This window comes from Myotis davidii, unplaced genomic scaffold (assembly GCF_000327345.1).
Source record: "Myotis davidii unplaced genomic scaffold, ASM32734v1 scaffold3998, whole genome shotgun sequence".
Classification (NCBI taxonomy): Eukaryota; Metazoa; Chordata; class Mammalia; order Chiroptera; family Vespertilionidae; genus Myotis; species Myotis davidii.
In genome coordinates, this window is record NW_006289084.1 from 4,174 (window position 1) to 23,234 (window position 19,061).

The following is a 19,061-nucleotide window of genomic DNA, read 5'->3' on the forward strand; positions in this document are numbered from 1 at the left end:
CTGAACCGGATGGCAAGGGCTGGACTGCGGAGACCAGAACTCACAGGGGCTGAGAGAGAGGGGGGCTGAGAGTGGGCAATGGCAGCAGAAAAATGCATAAGGGGGGAAAGCTGGTTCCAGAAGGGTACAAACATAATACCATGTACATGAAGTCTAAAACCATGCAAACTGATCACTATATTGATTGTGGATACAAGTATCAGGAGTAAAAAGCATGCTCATGGGAGCTGTGTACCAATGTGGCAAGTGCAACAGCATGTGTGGGAAAGATAAAACACTTCATTTAGGATGATGGTTATGTCTTGGAGAAAGAAAGGGAAGGGGATCTTACTGAGGAGGCTTCAACAGTGGGCTTCAACTTAAGAAATGTAATGTTACATATCTAAAGCTGGGTGGTACATACATAGATGTTGATAGTATTATTCCCTATATCTTTGTGTATGGCTGAGATATTTCCTAATAAAAATAGAAAAATAAAAAGAGGAAAGGGAGATAATGTGTTTAATCTGTGGACTCTGTCTAAAGGGGGAATAGGTGGAGTCCTATTTGACCAAAACATCAGAGAAGGGGCAGGGCTCTTGCGGTTGAAACTAGACAGCCTCATTTTTCATTTAGTTAAGGTTTCCTAAGTGCTTTCTTGATTGCACTGATACCTTCTCTTATATTCTATGGTAGCACATCTCATATTCTAACTTATATTGTCATTCTTTAATTGAGGTAAAATTTGCATAAAACTAACCATTTAAAAGTGAGCAATTCAGTGACAATCACAATTTTGTGCATCCATCAACTCTTTAGTTCCAAAATATTTTCATCACTCCAAAACCCTGTTCCCATTAGTCATTCTCCATCTCCCCATCCCCCCAGCCCCTGACAACCGTCAGTTTTCCACCTCCATGAATTTACCTATTATTGGACATATTATATAAATAAAATCATATAGCCGACCTTTTGTGTCTGGCTTCTTTCACTTAGCATAATGTTTTCAAGATTCATCCACATTGTAGCATGTGTTTGTACTTCATTCCTTTTTACAGCTTAATAATATTCTATTGTATGCATGTACCTCAATTTGTTTATCCATTCTTCTGTTGATGGACATTTGTGCTGTTTCTACTTTTGGCTATTATGAATAGTGCTAATATGAACATTCATGTCCTAGTATCTATTTGTGCATTGTGTGTGTGTGTGTGTGTGTGTGTGTGTGTATCTACTTCCCCTAACCCCCAACCCCTGATCACCTGGACTGTGAACTTCTGAATGGTTGGGACTATAAAAGGGGTTATCTTTCTTTTCCAAAGGCTACTGAGATTTTCACTTAGTAGGTGTTCTAATGCTCGTTAAAGCAAAGCAAACTTCACATGCCCACAATTACTTTTTGTGTGTGTCGATGTTTTAAAATGTATTATGTATTCCTTATGGCTGGAACCACATGGTGAAACAGTGAGGCACAGGCTCCTTGTCATCATTACCTAAAATGAAAGGGCAGGCCAGTAGACATTTTTTCCATATAGTGTAATTTGAGCAAGTTCAAATTGTTTTTTTTCAGTGCTTACATTGTATACTAGTAAGCTGATAGTATAGTCTTGCTCTTAGACCCAGGCAAGAGGAATTTCTGTCCTGAGCTCCGTGCTTTAGAGTCCCCACTTTTGTCCTCTTCCAACCATGCCCCTCCCTACAGGGCCAGGAGCCCAGCCCCTGGAACAAGGGGTGTGCCCCTGCTAGCCCATGTTTCAGGTACCTGGCACCCCTTTACAATCCCAAGTCTGCTGCCAGGGCCTGTGTACTTCTCTTGGAGCTGTCCTTGGAAGGGCTGACTACATTGCTGGGATCTGTGCTCCCAGGCCTAGGGGTGGTGGTATATGCCCAGAACTGGGGATGGGTCTGGTCTAGGCGATTGGGAAGTGGGGCAGCTCTTCCTACACCATTGGAGCAGGACTTAGAGGAGTCAGAATTCTAAATCCCAGCTTGGCTTTTCAGGGGTTATGAAGGTACATTTGTTGTAAAGAAGATACAACTTATTTTACTTAATGGTTTATTTGTTATTTTAAATATTTTCATACATATGGGTATGTGGATCCCTAATTGAACTCTTTTTCTGAACCCAAAATATTTTACAAATGCTTCAGAAGGGCCAGATTAAATATCTCATCTATCACGCCTTTCCCTTGATTACTCCATGTTACAAGTTGTTACCTAAGCACAGCAGGGCCCTTTCCTTTTGATAGTGGCTTGCTCTAATAGCCCATATTGCTTTAGGACTTGGACCCAGTCCCTTGAGCAGGCTGGAGTACCAGCATCTTGCCTCCTCCCCCACATACACACTCATCCCCATCAGCATTCTTTCTCCTACCAGTCTCTTTGCTCCCCAGGTGTTTACACAGATGAGCACCTCTTCTTCAATACCACCCTCCCCTGTACAAATACCCAACTGGAGGCCATCAGCTTGGTCAGGCACAACTTGGTTATGCCATACACAACTTCTTAAGATAATTCTGCTTCTCTGATAACCCTCTGGTCTGAACAGTCAATATTTTACTTGATTTCCTTCCCCATGTGACAGACAGAGACAACTACAGAACAAGCTTTATTTATTTTATTTGCTTTGCATATAGCCAAAATCAAAAATGCTAAAAACTGAAAACTTGTCAAAATGTGTCTACAGGCATTAAAAAAAACATCTACTTTAAAACAGAGTTTTGTTATTTCCTGTGGAAAAGAAATTGTTAATGGAGTGTTCTTAGAGTGAGAATAACCTAATAGTGGTCCACCCTGAGAAAAGGGAGGAGAGAGGTATAGCAACTTATCTACATGATTACCTGGGTAAAGGATATCTATCTTAATGAACTATTCACTATGGGAATACAAAGGAAATCAAACCAAATCAATCAAAAACCTAACATTATCAAAAGGATAAAGATACAATACCAGGAAAAATAGTTTTATAGAGAAAATGCAAAATCCAGCATATGATTATACAATGTCACACTGTACCATCAGCAAAACAAGCACTGAAAGCATTTAAATTAGCTCTAGCATCTCACTGCCCATCTGAATTTCTTTTCCATGAAGCAACATCCCACTCAGAACTTAAAGGTGCAGTTGTATCTATCCCTGCATTTCTGTTTAAACAAAGTAGCCCCGAAGTGGTAGAGACAGACACAGTGAAAGTTATAATAAGACACTTCTGGGTCTCCTAAGAAAATGAGCTAGATGCTGTGCAGGCATCCAAATGGAGCTCCCCCTTAGTGTTTGGTATATTTGGAGAATGGAATAGGAGGGAAGGGTGAGTCACTCACTGAGGAGGTGAGGGCTGTGAAACTTTTGAGGTGTGTGTCTTCAGGAAAGAGGGCAGGAAGAGGCTGATTTAATCACTCAAGGCTTCCAGTTACCAGAAATTTAACTGTTCTATGGCAGTCTTGCTTTGGGCTAAAATCTTGTGAAACAGAGTTTTCTGAGGGAAAGGGAAAAGAAACTAGGCTATGCAGGGGTCTTCACCTTCAATCTGGAGCCAGGGGGTAAGGTATCTCTCCAGTGGCCCCAGACTTCCTTCATGGAAGGTATTTTGACTAAACGTATATGTTTTGGCATCTACAGAATTTTGAATTTCAACAGGGTCTTTAGTGCTTATAAAATAGGATATGGCCCTAGCCAGTTTGGCTCAGAGGATAGAGTGTCTGCCCATGGAATGAAGGGTCTCGGACTGGATTCCGGTCAAGGGCATGTACCTCGGTTGCAGGCTCCATCCCTGGTCTGGTAGGGGCGTATGCAGGAGGCAACTGCCAATGTGTCTCTCTTAGATTGATGTTTCTCTCTTTCTCCCCCACCCCTTTCACTCTCTCTAAAAAAATCAATGGAAAATATCCTTGGTTGAGGATTAACAACAACAACAAACAGGATATATATGATATCTAGTACACTTCTGAGCAACTGGAGAGGGTCGCAGTGGCACTGGGGAAAGCAGTCAAAGACTGGTGAACTAACCATCCAGAGGAGCATGATAATCTCCAAGAAATATTCTGCCTCACAGGAAGGTACTCACTGCTGCCAGACCTGTGACAAATTGATATGGTGAATGTGTAAAGAGAGAGCTCTGAATAAATTGCAGGCATTGAGATTTCCCAGGTATACAAAGGTGTTTTAAAGGGCAATGTGCTGACTGAGGGGTGAGCTGTGCAAAATTTTTCTTGGAGACCCAGGATTTTCACTTCCACCACCTCTTCTAGGGGCCTTGGTAAAGCTTAGAGCAGCAACCAAAAACTAAAGTACTTAACTAGGCTCATAAACCTAAAAGCCAATCCTTGGGCCAAATGATCTGGACATTTCCACTAGAATTAATTTATTTGATTAAGGGAAATGACCCCTATCTTAGTTGCTCCAACAAAATGTTTTTGCTTTTGCCCTTCTGAAACACCATGTCCAACATTAAAGATTTCAAAATTCTATAGTACCGCAAATATTTTACATAGTTTTTATAGAGGAAATGCTGGATTTTCAGATGCTGGCAATGGCTGAACTAAACATCAGGCATTTGTGGCATTTGTCTCGCTCACATAATTATTAGCTTTAATTACCATTATAAGGCTTTTTGCTTATTAGAAAATGGTTACATATCTAAATAATTCAGTGCATAGCATTAATAAAGCTCTTGGCAATTATCATTTGAAATGCTGATGCTCCACCCAGGAGCTATTTATTACATGGTTTCTGTTATATGGCTCCATGCTTTGGCTTTCTCCTTGGCCATGGAGAACCAAATTGGCTCATCTGGCTCTTGGAACATGGCTGGGTCAGCTGAAGGTTTTCTGGTTTCTTTTCTCATGGCAAGCACTTGAATTATCTTCTCATTTTCATATCCTGCTGGAACCACAGCAAATAACACACAAGCAGTAAGAAGCCCTAGAGGTACTGAGCTATGTTTAAAGAATACAGTAAAATTTTCCTTCTTTCATGTTTATTCTGTTTTCTAAAACTTAATGCATGGAAAATGCAATGGGTGGTATGGCAAAGGGGTAAAATCAATATGGCTATGGCACAGGGATGTGGACAAGGGAACGTCTGAGAGAAAAATGCTTACAGCTGTAACTGCCAATGTTTGGGTGGTTATTACTGGATTGGCTTATACTTTTGAATTTAGATCAGAGAAAAATCATATTATATGGTATCTTCAGTTTTTTAAATTTCCAATATTATTTTTCTTTCGCTAATCTATGATGTTGTGTGACATAAATGATGATAAAGTAGCTCAACTCTGTAAAAGTCTATGCTAAATAACACTGTACCAACTACTCTGACCAAGCAGACTTACCTCCCTATTCCCCAAATCTACTCCTTTCCTCATCCTGTTTTATGGTTGATTAATTTGGTGGCTTATACTCAATCAGTGCTTCTCAACCCTGGCTACACATTAGAATTTCCTAGAGCTTTTTAAATATACAAAGGCCCAGCCCTGGCCAGCATGGTTCAGTTGGTTGGGCATCGTTCAGTGCACCAACGGGTTGCCAGTTCAATTCCCAGTCAGGGCACATGTTTAGGTTGCTGGCTCAATCCCTGGCGGGGGCATGCAGGAAGCAGCTGATGGATGCTGCATTCTCACATTGATGTTTCTATCTCTCTCTAAAAATCAATAAACTATTCTTTAAAAATAAATCAATAAAAATACCAAAGCTTATGTCATTTCCTGAACTAACTGAATTAGGATTTTTAGCAATGGAGCCAAGACCATCTGTAATTTTTTTTAATTTTTTAATTGCTTAAAATATTACAAAGAGTAGTACATTTGTCTCCTTTTTTTCCCTCCTTGACCTTCCCCCAGCCTCTCCTACCCCTAAAAGCTTACCAGTGAGCTTTCTAAAACAGTGACTTGAGAAACACTTGGCAGGAATATAGTGTCCATGAGATTATTAATAACTATGAGCAGGTCAGGTGCTACTATTTTATGGCCAGACAATGGATTACCAAATTCGGAGTCTAATTCTTCATGAGGGGGACTAAAGAAAAGGACAAAGATAATTCAATATAAATCCATTGTACTGGGCCCTTGTTCTTGCTGAAAACAGTAGCAACAACTCTCTGGCATATAACTCTGCTGATGAAATCACATTCTATTCTATTCCATCATAATGTTTTTTTCCACTTTCAACATTTCACCCACCTCTCATACCTCTGCTTAGAATACAGAGGGGCTAAAACAAGCCTTTTAAATAGTTTAAAAAAACAATTCAATACCATTTGGTCTTTAGAGTGGATTATTCTTAATAGTTTCATTGGAAATAGAGAAGATGAGAACACACTCCTTTGCTATGAACTGAAAAGTAACTTGGTTCTTTCCTCTTGAATACTAGCCTCAGAAACATTTTAGTACATGATCATAATTTTGTACCTACAAAATTTCCTCAATAGGGTAAAAAAATGGAAGCTATTCTGAAAGTTATACACTGGACTTATAACAGCCATAATGATTGGATTTTCCTAAAACAAGTAAATATCTTTACCTAATGGAAGAGCCATGAGAGACTCATGAAGCTGATTTGGAGTTGGAGGTGGGAAGATATATATTGTCAGAGCTTGAAAATGCAAGAGTTTCACAGCATTCTTCCAGGGCTGTTTGGGGGAGGGGGTTACTTGAGTGTTTTTACCTGCTTTGATGGAGTCAGGTAACTTCATCTGTGCCTTCTTCTCCTGTCCATCGACATTGGAAGTGGAAATCTCTCTTTGTTGGCTTTGTTTTGCAAGGTCAGCTCCCTTTAATACAAAAATGAAAACAGGAAGCTTGTAAGGCCTAACATGAAAACAGCTAATTACTTATTCAGATGATCACAGTATAAGCCCTGTCCTTGGGTATTATGAGGCCAAAATTAATAAAAAGGAAAGATATGGAGTGATAGAGATAGAAAAAGATAAGGAAAGAAATAGCAGTGAGAGCTCCCTTGGTTCAGAATTTAGGTTCACAACCCTAAGCTGGTTCAAGTTTACCACTTTTCAGATCTGGAAAAAAGGTTGTCTAATCACACAAATAGTGTAAACAGGTTGACATGAGAATTATTTGTCTTGAGAACAACCTTTTCCCTAGCACTTAACAGCAAACTAACAGAATGTGGTGGTTACAAACAAGTTTTATCAATTAACTGAAGTGAGTTCCATAGAATTTCTATTGAGCAAAACTTGTTGTCATCTGACTTGCACTCCTTGCATTAGAATATAATATAATTATAGGTCCTTTCAAAATTGTCTAGTGTAAGCTTTTCAAATTAACCTCTCCATGCTGATCTAACTTAGTGTGTGTGTGTGTGTGTGTGTGTGTGTGTGTGTGTAAAATATCTGTAAGAATAGTTCTTCAACTTTCACCCCTGTCATAAAAAACTTTCACTCTAGTCATAAAAAATCTTTTGGGATTTTTGTGACTTACTCCTTATTTCTCAACCAATTTCATGGAATCTGCTTTAGAATGTTTAGGACAGGATTTGATTTATAGAATCTTTTCACATTCATTACTTTCACACACTCTTTAAGAGCACAAAGCGGGGCACATTTGTTTGAGTACAAAGCAAATCTTTTCCTTTGCAGTCCTCCTGTCTTGATTAATGCAACCAAAGAAGTGGGGAGATGTATGCCTGGAAAAGTTTCCAGTGCAACCTGTGGGAGTGTTTTGTGGGCTTCCCCAGATCCTACCTCATATGTAGGCACCTTGATGTCAGCCTTTGCTGCAGCTCTATTCAGCTCTTGCGTAGGAAGCTGGGTCAGGGAATTCTTCTGCTTCTGCTTGACCCTGGTTATCCAAGATGGGTCTAAGGTGGCATAACCTGATAGTTTACCAGGAGCCTTCCCTGAGAAAGGAATTAAAGGAGTTAGAACTGAAGCAAGGCAGGCAGAGTCTTGAGGCTGGCTGGGGCCTACCCATAATAATGTCCCAATGGGATCCTTGTGAATTGCCCAGTGAAAATAAATAGATCTCACATAGAGAAAAGCCCCCTTCTTTTTTACCCTCCACAAAACCTAGTAAGGAAGGAGTTCTTTGGGTAGATAAGAAGCTGTACTTCAAAGTTTACATACTGTTCTCTTACTGGTACCTTTCCCTTCCTTGTCCATCCCTCTTCCTATCTCCAAATCATGATAGGACAATGGTTGCCAGGTGGGTTGGAAAAATTCCTAGGAGGCCAGAGGTTCAGGTCATTGACCATTAATGCCAATCCTCTAACTCCAAGGAAATGCTTACAGCATTTGTTACTTCATAGATCCTTATGCAAGTGTGTAGGTACATGGGTGTGGTTATAGGCATATACATGACTATGTGATGGTGAGTTGGAAGATGCAAAGTCTTTATGAGAGATTAGTGCTCAAAAGGTCACCTCGATCTGAATTCTTAGACATTTCAAGTGAGGGAAGAAGCTCTGGAAGTACAACCACTTACAGTAAATTAAGATTTCAAGCTGAGAGTCTGAACATAGTGTTCTATTAATGAGCTGTCTTTAAAAATCCACATGGTGTGTGTGAGTGTGTGTGGTGTGTGTTCTCAAAACATGTAAAAGTGTTTTGAGAAAATCATAACATTTTATCCAAATGTAAAGTATACAGAGGGTGGGAGAGAGGGAATGGGAAGATGGTCATGTGTCCATTAAAGAATCCCTTAATCTAGAATGGGGCACTATCCTGCCCCTAAATCAACAAGCCAGCCCTATCAAAGGAAAAACTCAGCAGGCAAGGCTAGAACAGACTTCTCCCCATTCAAGACTGATTTACAGTTCCTCCCTCCACTTGGTATCTAACTGCCATCTGGAAAGATAGTCTCACCTGGGATCTTGTAATCAGGTTTCTTCTTGAGCATGCTATCAGATTGGGGCTTGCTCTGTTGCTTCTCTGCAATGTCAGATGTTGTGGTAAGGTTCTTGGAGATGCCCAGGAGCCCTTGGGAAGCACTTATGATTTGTGGTTCTCTGTCTGTGTAAGATGAAACTGGGCCTAAGGAGAGTGAAGGAAGCTTGGTAGAATGGTTTTGTTCCTCACTCTTGTACTTCTCTGAGGAAGGGATTCTCTTCAGTTGAACTCCAAAGAGGTTTTCAACATCAGCCTCACTGTTGGATAAATTTGAATAGTCATTATTTTGATCACTACTCTCGAGAACATCCTCCTTAGTGTAAGTGTCCCCAGAAGTGGATGGTGGCCAGGCAGGATCAAGGGCGAACTTCACAGATTTGGTATCAGGAGTCAAAATGTTCTTAAAGAGGTCTTCAGAGTCTTGGCTGTGTCCCCTAGTTTTGCTTGGAGAAGCTGGACCTCTTGGGAGGGCCTGGCCGCTAGGATTGCGCTCAACAATGATTCCCTTGGCAGCAGTACTCATGGAACTTGAATAAACTTGTTGCTTATATTGAGGGTCTGCAAAAGCCTGAAAAGGGTGTCTGGGAGGCAGCCGATTCTCAGCACTGCTCCTCTCTACAGGTACACTGACTGAGCCTGATGAGGACATCTGTGGCTGGAATTCACCCCCATCCTCAGCTTGGATAGGGCATCTGGAAGGCAGCTGCTCTTCAGAACTCTTCCATTCTTTAAGAGAGCTCTCAGAAACTGTGGAGACTTCTTGCTCATACTTAATCTTCCCCCATGCCTGGGAAAGGTATCCAGGATGCAGCTGCTCTTGGGGATAGCTACACTTAACAGGAGCATTTTCTGAATATGAGAAAACTCCTTGTGGGTCTTCAAGCCTCCCCGAGGACTGTAAAGGGCATTTTGCAGGCACCACCTTTGAAGAAATGTCTCCCTCAATATCAGCACTCTCACAACCTGAGAAAACTTGGTGCTCAACTGTAGGCTTCAACAAATATTTGGAAGGTTGATTAGAAGACAGAGGATCCACATAAACCTGCTCCTCCATATCAGGGCTCTCTGAAAAGACATGCTGTGCCATACATTTCACAAATGACTGAGGACACTTGGGATGTAGTGATTTCTTAGACATGCCTCCTTCAACAGCAGTGTTCTCTGGATGTAAGGATATTTCTTGAATGCTAGGCTTTGAGAAGTGGGTGGGATATTCGATAGGCAGTGGCCTCTCAGAAATGCACCCAACAACAGCATTCTCAGAAGTTGGCATCATTTTCTGGATTTTATGTCTCACAATGGACCAATGTCTGGGAGGCAGCATCTCTGTAGAAGTGTCCCCCTCAATGGCAACACTCTTTAGACCTGCAGAGATTGGTTGGTTGACTACTGATTTCATGCTACACTGTGAAGGCTCTGGACCTTCATTGGTTTGTTGCTCAAATTTAGGGCTCACCCAGTGCTGCAAAGTGTATAGAGAAGACTTCGGCTGCACAAGACCACTCCATTCTTCAGAAGCGCTCATCGAACCTGAGAAGACTTCTTGCTCAGCAACTGGTCTCCTTAGGGACTGAGAAAGCATTTTGGGAAGCAGTGGCTCTGTAGGGTTTCCCCACTCCACAGCAGTGCTCTCTGGACTTGCAGAGGGTTGTTCAAAGCTGGTGCTCACCCAGGAGCCCATTGTGTGTCTGGGAGGCATCAGCTCCACAGGATCACTCCATTCTGTGGAAGCACTCCCTGGGTCGCTGGAAATAGTCTGTGGCTGGAAGTTAAGCTTCGCCAATGTCTGGACAGGGTAGTCTGGAGGCAGGGATTCCACAAACATGTCCTTATTATCAGCAGTGTTCTCTGAGAAGACATGCTGGTCTTGAGGATTTGTTGAGCATTCAGGGAGTGTTAGCTCCACTAAAATGGCCTTATCAGCACCCTCTGAACCTAAGAACACATTTTGTTCAACTTTTGGGTTCATTATGGGCTGGGCAAAAACGTTAGGAAAAGGAGGCTCCATAGAAATGCTCCCCTTAACAGCTGTGCTCTCTGGACCTGCAGAGATTTCTTGTTCAGCTATTGGTTTCACTGGGGGTTGAGAATTATTTCTTGAAGGCGTCAGCTCTGTAGACATGATCCCTTCAATAGTAGCAATTTCTGACCCTGAGGAGATTGGTTGCTCAACTTTACGCTTCATCAGGCGCCTTGAATGCACTCGGGGAGGCAGCGGCTCCATAAAAATGCCCCACTCAAGAGCAATATTTTCTTGACCTGCAGAGGCTTCTTCCTCGGATTTAGGGCTCAGCCAGTGATGGGAAAAGTTCATGGGAGGCGTTGACACCCAATCTGAAAAAGCATTTGCTGAACCTGAGGAGAGTTGCTGCTGAACAGATGGCTTCACAGAGGGCTGAGGAAGGTGTCTGGGAGGAGTCTGCTCCACAGATACAACCAACTCATCCTCAAATGTATTCTTTGAAACTGAGATTTCCTGTTGGGCTGTGGGCGTCCCCAAGGCTGGGGAAGGATGTCTGGGAGGCATGTCTTCCTCAAAACTGCTCCAATCATAAGGATTACTGTATTTTTGAGAATTCCTATTTGATTCTGTGGGCACTTTGTCTTCAGGCTCCTCCAAAGCCTGGGAAGCACATCTGGGAGCCAGCTGTTCATGAGAACTGCATAAGTTCCCAAGAAAACTGTTAGAATCTGGGAAGGTTTCTTGATCATCTTTGGACTTCATCATGGACTGGAAAGAATATTCGGGATCCAGCTTCTGTTCAGAACCATTGCCCTCCTCTGAAGAAGCACTCTCTGAATCTGAGAATAATTCTTCATCTTTGGGCTTCCTTGAAGACTGGAAAACATATCCAGGAGTCAGCTGCTGATCAGAACCACTTTCCACCCCTGAAACAATATCTGAATATGAGGAGACTTCTTCAGCTTCTGGCTTCTCCAAAGATTGGGAAAGGCTTCTGGGAGGCATCCTCTTTACAGAAATTCCTCCCTCTGGCAAAGCACTTGCCATGTCCAAAACACTTGCTGGAAAGGCCTGAATGACATTTCCAGAAGGTGTTTCTTTATAGATAGTTGAGTTATCTTGAGCTGACTTCATTTCAAATTGGTCATTTTTTGAATCAAAGCTGGAAGCATCCTCTTCTGACTGAATATGAGAAGGATCCATACACACCTGAGCCTTCTCTGTCACTGAAAACATGATAACTTCTTGGCTTGTATAAGGGTTTTCCACCACTGATGAAAGAGAAGTTACGGCTTCTGACTTCTTAGTTCCATCTTCGTGGTATTGTGATGGACCACTAGCCATGGACTCTTTCATGTCTTTAGGTCTGAGACATGATAACGATGCTTTTCCTGTTTTAAAATCTAAACCAGCCATTCTCCTTCCCATGTCATTTTCATCTGAAAGAAACTCATGAGGAGTAGTGGTTTCTACTTGTGGAGCTCTGGGCTGCTTCACGACTTGTCTCTCCAAGGAAAAGCGCCAGAAAGGGCTATCCCTGGCAATCTTGTCAGCAGATGAGTACCCAGCTCTATTACCTAAGCCAGGCCTTCGACTAGGTTGTATAAAGCCGCATGCTTTGGATCCACACTCATTCTTTTCTGAAGCACTTGATTCTTTTTTTCCACACTGTCTCCCATATGCTGCTGGCCATGAGTAGTCTGGACTCTCAACAGCATCTGCATTTGCAGCCTGGTCTGTTGTCTTATAAATCTCAGTTTTGATGCTCTGTTCCTGAATTGAGGGGCCTGTACCAGATAGAAATAAGAAAAGGAAAAATATGTGTGTTTTTGACTTCCTAAAATAAGAACAATTTGCCTTGGCCTAATGGGTACCTATTTGGTATTGAATTTTCTAGCATGAAGAAGTAGCTAATCAGAAGCTAGAGAAACTGGTCACTAAAAGTGAAGTAAAATCCCAGTTTTATAAACTGATTCTAAGGTTGGTTCATTATCATTATATCATTATTGCCCACCATTAGGAGTGAGACACATCAAAAGACAATTTTTGAACTTGCAGGAATGATTATCTTTTAGGAAACCAACTGGAGCAAGGCAAGGGGAAATTTTACTTTCTAATTAGTATTTGTATTTTCTACTTAATTCTACTTAATTTTCATATAATATGCCCTGACTGGGAATCGAACCCATGACCTCTTGGTTCCTGGGTTAATGCTTAACCACTGAACTACACCAGCTGAGCTCCTCACTATATTTTTTACTAAGGAATTCAGCTTGATGCCCAGGTGGGAAAACCCTCACTGCCTTCCCTCCCCCGTCATCCATTGCATCCCTAGCTCCATCTGGTGGCTTCATATCCAGCATATAGCACTGAGCATAGCTGGGTTCACTCCAAACTATTCCCATTATGTGCAAATCCAATCAGTATCTGCCCCCATCAACACTGAATCAGTTCTATCCTCTGTGCATAAAAGGACAAATATTAAAAGTAAATATGAAAAAAAACAATAAAAAGAAAGTAAAAAGGAATTACTCATTTCTTTCTCTGTTTTTCTCTCTCTGCAGAACAGTTTTGTTAGTTTCCATGAAAAAAATTGTTTAGGAATATCCTATCTTTGAACTCCTTTGTGGAAAAATATGAAATAATTGTTTGACTTAATTTATGGAACTGGGATTTTGTTTTATCAAGTATTGCTTGAAATGAGGTTGCCATCAGCTGGAGCCAACATCCACCTATACACACACAGAGAGATTTTCACTCCCATGGTATTATTTGGGGATTTGGTGGGTGTCAACTATAAAAGACATCTGTCTGCAGCTGCCCTAGCCCTCTTTGCCCATGGATATGGGAATTGCTCTCACTGTTAATGCAAGACCTTTTCTCCCTACAGCAGTGGTTCCCAACCTTTTTTGGGCCATGCCCCACCTAAGCATCTCTAAAATCCTGATCTCCCCCCGGCCGTGACATATAATTCTTTATTATTCAAAAAGTCAACTCCTATTAATGTGGAGGAAGCCTATAAGGAAATTAACTTGGTCTAAACAAGCTTTCAAGGAACATGGCATCCATGAAAGAGAAAATTTTTTTTTAAAAAAAGGACAGTTGTAGTACTAAGGAAGAAATCACTAAGAAATTGTTTTTAAAAAATAATAATATGTAGTGACATGAAAAAATAGCAAATAAAGTTTCAAAACATACAATAGAGAGCTGAAATGCATAAATATGTCACAATATATATTTATATACTGTATATTAGGCCCCTAGAACCATAAGAAATGCAAAAAGTTCACTGTTAATAACTCATTCTCAAATTGCCCTCCTTAAAAATCAAATTGCCCCCCTTAAAAATCAAATTACCCCCCTGTGGGGCATGTGCAGGAACCACTTCTCTACAGGAAGAGAAAAGCAACTTTAAAAAACTAGTTTTGGGCCTGACTGACATAGCTCAGTGGTAGACCAGGAGGTCATAGTTCCATTCCCAGTCAGGGCACATGCCCAGTTGCTGGTTCGATCCCCACTGTGCGGCGTGCAGAAGGCAGCCGATCAATGATTCTCTCTCATCATTGATGTTTCTATCTCTCTCTCCCTTCTCCTTGCCTCTCTGAAATCAATAAAAATATTTTTTTAAAAAAAACTAGTTTGGGGACAATTCTGTAATTATTATCTGGTTCTGTTGCTGAGGGGGAATGCTGAAGGGAAATTATTGGCTGCCCTCAAATATCTGAGCTCACTAAGGAACTCAGCAGGTACAGTAGAGTTAGAGAGGATTGAAGAAACTCACAAACACAAACCACCTCTGGTTTTAAATTCATTTAGACCAGTGGTCTGCAAACTCATTCGTCAACAGAGCCAAATATCAACAGTACAGCGATTGAAATTTCTTTTGAGAGCCAAATTTTTTAAACTTAAACTATATAGGTAGGTACATTGTTATTAACTTAATTAGGGTACTCCTAAGGCTTAGGAAGAGCCACACTTAGGGGGCCAAAGAGCCGCATGTGGCTCGTGAGCCGCAGTTTACCAACCACGGATTTAGACAAAAGAGGGATCCAGTATGAGCCCTCTGCAAGTGGCAATTGTATTAATTAAGCAGTTTAGATGGAGAAACCTGGACCACATTAGTATGCATCTTAAATTGAAAGCTCTCTGAGGACCAAGGACAGCTGGCCTGGGTAACTCCCATCACATAGCACTGTGCAATTAAGCTTGTGGTACATGCTTCTGGGTGAGGGTGAAGTGTGCCAACCTGCACTGTCTTTCAGCTTCTTTTGGGTAACTGCTTTTGGTTTGGCTTTCTCTTCAGAAACCAGTGGGAGGCCTGGCTCTTCCTGCTTTGGCTTGATCTAAAAGAGAGAAGAAAGAGCTTGAATAAGACTAAGGTGCTCACCCATCCCTATATGGTTGCCAAAGGGGGAAAAATCAGGAAAAAACATCTCTGATATCCAAATGGCTCTGCTGGGAACATAACAATACCATTAACAATGAAAATTATTTCCAATATCATTCATCACCTGGTGATCATTTTACCTATTGGAAGTGGTTCACCTACCTTTGAAGTGTCTAATCTCTTAGAGATATGCTGCAGAGATCTCTCTAAAACCACTGAAACACACTGCTGGGCAATAAATCTGAAAATGGGGTATTGGGCCTGACAACAATCATATTCTTGGCAACATTGGAATTATTAAATTCGCTTCATCACACCTGGGAGCCAAATTCAAATCCTGTTTGGCTTTTTCATCCCCAGGAAATTTAGTGAGAACATGAATTATGTCTTTCCAGCTCAAAAGAAGAAAGAGGATCAGGGTTTTTGTTGGGAAGGAAGAGAGGACAAGATGAAGGGTTCAGCATTTATACTGAAGGGGTTAAAAGTGGTTTAGAATAAACAAGGTTTTCAGATAATTACAGTGCAGCTTTAGACATGTCAGAGTAGCACTGTATTGAACAGTGTCCAGAATTTGCTTAACGTAAGCCTTTAAGACATGCATCTAAAGACAAAAATACAACTCCTTATGTTCCCACTTGACATGCCTGTGAGGCTCAATTCAAAATTATTTCTGAGTAAATGTGGTCAGAGACCTGGGTTCAAATCTCTGCTCCATCATTTACTCTCTGTGGATCCCTGGGCAAGTTATTCTCTAAATCTCCGTGCCCATATCTATAAATTAGAGATAAGGGAAACCTCCTATGGGACTTGAAGACCTAAGAAATTCTAAAGCAGAGAGCAAGTGGCAGCAGCTTCTGTGTCATATATGATCCTATACCCATTTATATTCATTTGAATGTCAGGTAGAGAGTCAGAATGAAGAAGTAGATGTTCCAGTCTTTTTAAAGAGTGATACCCAGGTCTTTCCTCAATTAGGTGATGCAGAAGGAAGTCAGAAGGGTCACACTAAGTTTCCCTTAACCAACATTCCCCATCTCCCAGGTTTGTGACGGGTCAAGATGATAATGCATACACAGGGTTTAGTGCGTAGTAATTGGTGATCCTCTGCTTGACACTGTACCAAGGAAATTCTCTCAGGTCCACCAGAGACCCCCTGGGCCTGCTGTCCTGCCTACTGTTCTTTCAAGTTGTATTTGTTCTTTTTCTAAAGCTAAATTGAGATGTCTAATCAAGGAGCAACATGGTGGGGTGAAAAGAGTACTGGATTGGAAGTCAGAAGACTGGGTTCTGACCTTAGCTCTGCCACCAATAGAGTGTTTGACTTTGGGCAACTATTTGTGCTTTAGTTTCCTTCCTGTAAAATACTAAAACTATGAAATCGTTTAGACTCTTTCAGCTTTGATTTACAGCCCTACACTTATAGCCCACTGTCACTGAGAAATTATTGTTTGACCAAAGTGAATCAATCTTCCAGCTAACTGGCACATCCTTATAAACATTAGCATATTTAATTCTTAGCTTTTAATAAAAATCTTTCCCAAAGACATTACTTTCCTACCTTCCTAAACAGGGATCAAGGAACATAGTTTAACTTTTCTTGATGACTCGGGCAAATAATGAACATGACCTATTACATTGGATTATGATACAGTGTGGCCCTGAGGGACTTATAAAGGTGGGCAAGGTTCTTGATCCCTATACTAAATGGCCCCTCTCTGCTATCAACTGTTACTTTTCCTTGCTGTCAGATCTCTGAATCTGAACTATGGCCATGTTTTTAACAGAATTGGCTCACTAAGTGTAGCTCTACCTGCTTGAAAGTCGTAAACAGTAATTTGTGACATCAATGTGATACTGAGAGATCCTGGGGTGGGGGGGTGGGGGTGTTAATAGCTGAGTTTTGAATGCTTTGAGTTATCCCAAATGAGTGGAACAGTGCTGCAATTTGTAACACATGGGTCTTACTTGATTAATAATTAAAAGAATCCTAATTTGGGGCTATGGTTGAATATCCTCTACAAAAAGAGTTGAGTGAATTCCTGATGCTAATACAATAAGCAGTTTCTAGGAATTTAGATTACTGTTTCTATTTTCTTCAGTCTCTTTTATGTCAGTTCCACATGCATAGGACATCCCAATCACTAAATTTAAGTTTGGTCACCTCCCTGGGGGTGTAAATCCTGGGACAGTACCCTTGACTTTACCACCTCTACTTAGGCTATGGATCCTCCAAATCATACCACTTCCCTAGGTGTAGTTTGCAAAGCTTGGAACTCATCCTTAGTCACATCGGAGTTTATTCCCAGGCCTCTTGAAGGACTTACAGTCGCTTGAAGGTACTTCTTTTGTTTTCGGGGGTTTAAAGCCATCTTGTGTCGAGCAGCTGAAGAATCCAAACAGCCCTGGGTGGTAGCTGGGGTGCTGAAACTAACGGATAGCTGGGGACTGCTGGGAGAGGTGAGCGTGGCAAATGTTGTCAAGGACTGTGCACGCATGGGTATAGATGAGGGCTCAAAGGAGCTCTGAAGAAAGTGGAAGAAAAGAAATGAGTCAACTCCATACACTATCCCTGGTCTCCAAAGTTGGACATCCCTCTGACTGAAGAATTCCTAAAGCAGAAATCCTTCATGAACAATTGTCTCTTTTTACTACAGGAATATTGACACTTCAGGTCAATAGGCTCATTAGTGGCACGGGGAACAAAATCTGATTGTTCCCTGGCAGGTGAAAACAAGAAACAAGAAGTTCAGGTTGCTCCTCTACTTAGAAAGTATTCAGTGGCTCCCCTTTGCCCTTGGGACAGGAGCCCAACCACTTAATGGAGTTAACAAGGTGACAGGGTGTGCATGTTCTCTTGCCTTGTACCCCTGTTTTTATTTATTTATTTATTTATTTATTTATTATTGCTGGTAGGCATGTTCTGGTTATGTTTGCACCATCACTTCAGGGCTGTACCCCTGTTTTATTAACAGGAGGAGCTGATTGGAATGAAGGCACAATTGGTGTCAGTAAAACCCATCAGCATTCTGGTATTTCTCTATAAGCAGGCTCAGTGGAGGGCAGAAAATCAGGTTGGAAGAGGCCTATAAGCTAAGTTTACATAAACAACACACTACCTTTACTTATATTACTGTGAATGGATACAAAGTTGATGGGAGCACCCTGAGGAACTGCGTGCTCCCACCCCGAATGGTGTGGGTATGGAGCATGTCACCTTGTCCTCATTATGGCTAGCTTCCACCTCTGCAAACTATCTGATCCTGGAGCTCCTAGTTGGGTTCCTCTGTAGGGGATTCAAAAAAAGTATCCTCTGGGATTCCTGACATAGCATTTTTCACACCTCAAAGATGCACCCCAGAGCACCTCTCATTCCTAAGAATCTCCAGATATTTGTGTTAGCAGAAGCCCCTTTGAAGGCCAAGTGATTAACTATCAGTTCCCTTAAAACAAAAACCAGAAATATCTGAAACCCCTTTGGGAAGTAGGGTTCTTTCTAAGGCCCTACCTTTTCCCTTAGCCATATTGGTTAGGAGAAACCTAGAAAAGTTACCACAGGAGCCAACCATAGGATTTTATGAGCTATTCAGGAAAAGCAAACGGAATCCTTTTCTGGCAGGTTTCTGAAAGAAAATTGAGGGAAGGAAATGGGATTCCTTTCTCTACTTTTCCTCCCGCACCCCTCCTGCAACCCACTCCTCCGTCCCTGCATGCTGAGAACCAAAACGCCCTCTATGTACCCAATGTAAAATGTTTTCATTCTTTCTCCTGTGTTTTCCAGGGAGGTTGGCACAGACAACTTCTGGTTAACAGCTGGAGTTAAATAAGGTCCTTTCACCTCAACATCTGTGAGATGTACCAGGCCTGGCGCCTACTAACCTTGAATCTTTCTGGGGAAGG

At 41.5% G+C, this 19,061-nt stretch overlaps 1 protein-coding gene across 1 annotated transcript in view; it reads right to left on the reverse strand.

The window, feature by feature from the left end:
• Window positions 1–3,838: 3,838 nt before the first annotated feature.
• KIAA1210 (KIAA1210 ortholog) overlaps window positions 3,839–19,061 on the reverse strand; it is a 50,194-nt gene continuing 34,971 nt past the window's right edge. The window contains 9 exon segments of the mRNA XM_006761239.2: window positions 3,839–4,860; window positions 6,639–6,744; window positions 7,672–7,826; window positions 8,791–12,564; window positions 15,024–15,120; window positions 15,183–15,232; window positions 15,305–15,379; window positions 16,285–16,317; window positions 17,485–17,686. Coding sequence (XP_006761302.1) covers window positions 4,697–4,860; window positions 6,639–6,744; window positions 7,672–7,826; window positions 8,791–12,564; window positions 15,024–15,120; window positions 15,183–15,232; window positions 15,305–15,379; window positions 16,285–16,317; window positions 17,485–17,686 — 4,656 coding nt within the window. The 3' untranslated portion in view covers window positions 3,839–4,696.